This window comes from Galendromus occidentalis, unplaced genomic scaffold, assembly GCF_000255335.2.
Source record: "Galendromus occidentalis unplaced genomic scaffold, Mocc_1.1 scf7180000075420, whole genome shotgun sequence".
Taxonomy (NCBI): domain Eukaryota; kingdom Metazoa; phylum Arthropoda; class Arachnida; order Mesostigmata; family Phytoseiidae; genus Galendromus; species Galendromus occidentalis.
The window spans coordinates 520,999-523,810 of record NW_003803410.1 but is presented as its reverse complement, the minus strand read 5'-3'; the positions used below and the strand labels follow the sequence as shown (position 1 = coordinate 523,810).

Genomic DNA, 2,812 nt, shown 5'->3' with positions numbered 1-2,812 from the left:
ACCATGTACGGCCGGCTCGACGGCAGACTCTACAGCGTGCCGCGGAAAATTCTCCCTACCTCTCTTAGGCGTCGATCGGTATTCGAACACGACGCGAGTGGGTCTGGGATGCAAGACGATCGTCTAGCGCGGTACACCCACGGATAAGTGAAGCGATCGGGAGTCAAGCCAACGCCGCGGATTCCAATGGGAGCTCCCCATTTTGCAGATTCGATCCAGGGAAAGAAAATTGCCGTAGAGAGAAAATCATGATTCGTCAATAATCACGTGCTTGCTCGTTCCCACAGGGAAAAACATGGCGGCTGCATTCGCTGCGGAATTTCTAGCCAGGGCCAAAGAGAAAGCACCTGTCATCGTGGAAACTGTGAAAGCATATTGTCCAGGAGCTTGTGCGGATGGCTCTGGTCCTGGCGGTCCCAGCGAAGGATCCGGTCTCAGGAGCGGAACGGAGATGTCCAACTTCCAAAAGTGAGTTCGAGAACTATTCTCCGAAAGCTTCCTGTTTGACAAGCCCTCTTTAACGCCGGATTCGCCAATGTAGCTACACCGAAGAAGGAGGATACGCGGAAACTAGCCTCACCAACGGGGCTCGTCTGGAGCGACAAGGGAGCAGTGTAGAAATCGACGAGTTCGGGGGTAAAGGGAACGAACAAATCGACGAATGGCAAGCAGGCTGGAACGTCACCAACGCGATTCAGGTATATAGGCTTGCTCGGCTCGATACGATGAGGATTTTGAAACACGCAGCTCTTTGCTAATGTTGGTCCGAATCCGCAGGGCATGTTCATCGTGAGTCTGCCCTACTCAGTTCAACAAGGAGGCTACTGGGGAGTGTTCGCCCTCGTGTTCGTGGCCTACATATGCTGCCATACTGGAAAAATTCTGGTCGAGTGCCTCTACGAATACAATGACCGTGGCGAACTGGTTCGCGTCAGAGATAGTTACGTGTCAATCGCCAAAGTTTGCCTCGGCAGCAAATGGGGAAGCCGATGTGTGCATTTCGCTCAAGTGACCGAGCTCCTAATGACCTGCATTCTCTACATCGTTTTGTGCGGCAACTTGATGGTCGGCTCCTTCCCCGAAAGTACAATCGACCAACGCTCGTGGATGATGATTTTCACTATGGTTCTGTTACCGTGTGCCTTCTTACGGGATCTGCGGTCGGTTTCCATGCTGTCGTTCTGGTGTACGATGACCCATCTCTTCATCAATGTCATCATCCTCGGTTACTGCTTGCTCTGTGCCGGAGACTGGGGCTGGTCGAAAGTCAGCTGGTCGATCAATATGGACAAGTTCCCGGTGACCATGGGAATCGTCGTCTTCAGTTACACTTCACAGATCTTCTTACCATCCCTCGAAGGGAACATGGTAGACAGGAGCAAATTCCACTGCATGCTGAATTGGTCTCACATCGCTGCGGCCGCCTTCAAAGGTAAGCCGTCGTCCCCTTCGCGAAAAGGAGCAAGCCCGATGATGCCCGATAATTCCCAAAAGCTTGCGGAGAACTACCGAGTTTCATTCCCATCCCATGCTCGCTCAGTCTTCTCAAGTCGTTCCCTCCGCAGCCATCTTCGCGTGGATGTGCTTCCTCACGTGGACGGATCAGACGGAAGAGGTGATCACGAACAATCTTCCGACTCGGGGCTTCAAGATCGTCGTCAACCTGATTTTGGTCGCGAAAGCGCTATTTTCCTACCCGCTACCCTATTTCGCCGCTGCCGCCCTCCTTGAGCACCAGTATTTCAGAGAGCGACCGAAAACAATCTTTCCCTCGTGCTATTACATCGACGGCGAGCTGCGCGTATGGGGTCTAGCGGCGCGTATAGCCCTAGTCCTTTCCACAATGTTGCTTGCGGTCTCAATTCCGTATTTCGCCCTTTTGATGGGCCTGATCGGGAGTTTCACGGGTAGGTCCATTAAGCCCGAGTTTCGCATCCGATGCTCACCTCATTATAATTGACGCTTGTCTACCCGAAGATCTGTGGACCATTCTTGTTCCCGTCTAGGTTCATTGACAGATGGGATTCTGCTTTCAGGTACGATGCTATCCTTCATCTGGCCCTGCTACTTCCACATGAAATTGAAATGGAATCAGATGAATCATCAACAGATCTGCTGGGAAGTTTTCATCATCGTTTTCGGGGGATTCTCCGGAATCATCGGAATCTACACGTCGTTCGCTGGTTTAGTGGAGGCTTATCATCTACCAATGCCTCCTATACCAGTTCTGAATGAGGCCTGAGGACGCAAAAAGCTTTCGCAATTCCGGCGTCCTACGGGCGTCTCTAGATCGCCACTTGATTTGGATGAGTGAGCTCGGAAGCCAATGAGATTCCTTACTGAGGTTGTTTCGAATAATTAAGTAGTACGATTCTCACTCGGAAAACCTCCGAGGATTTCTGTTCTCGTTTCTTGGTTGTTCGCGACAACGATAGATACCACTCCCGGCTGAGGTACAATGAAGGAATCCATGGTCGTTGTCGTTCCCTTCGCAACACTTTCAGATTGAGTTGACGTGGGAAATAGGTAGATTCCCGTTGATATTTCAAAAGAGGCTCTCAATTGAAGCACCTACCAGACATCGCCTATTATAATGTTGCGGTTCCGTGGGGGAACAAACATCAGTTGCTACAAAGGATACAGATGATTGCCTTCGGTTGCAGGGCATCTGCCATAATCTGCGGCTGGAGCAATCGAATACTTGATTTGTACATACGTAGCTGTGATCTTCGATCTGAGTGAGTTGCGGTTGACTTGGTGTACTTTTTTCTCTAATGGAGGCTGAAGTTTCTTTCGCAGTTCAGTTGGCTGG

At 50.9% G+C, this 2,812-nt stretch overlaps 1 protein-coding gene across 1 annotated transcript; it reads left to right on the top strand.

The window, feature by feature from the left end:
• The first annotated feature begins 295 nt into the window (after window positions 1-295).
• Window positions 296-2,242, top strand: VGAT (vesicular GABA transporter). Its single transcript, XM_003737250.1, has 5 exons — window positions 296-468; window positions 542-698; window positions 778-1,432; window positions 1,566-1,907; window positions 2,037-2,242. Exons 1-5 carry the CDS (start codon window positions 296-298, stop codon window positions 2,240-2,242), a joined length of 1,533 nt encoding a protein of 510 aa, XP_003737298.1.
• The last annotated feature ends 570 nt before the right edge of the window (window positions 2,243-2,812 follow it).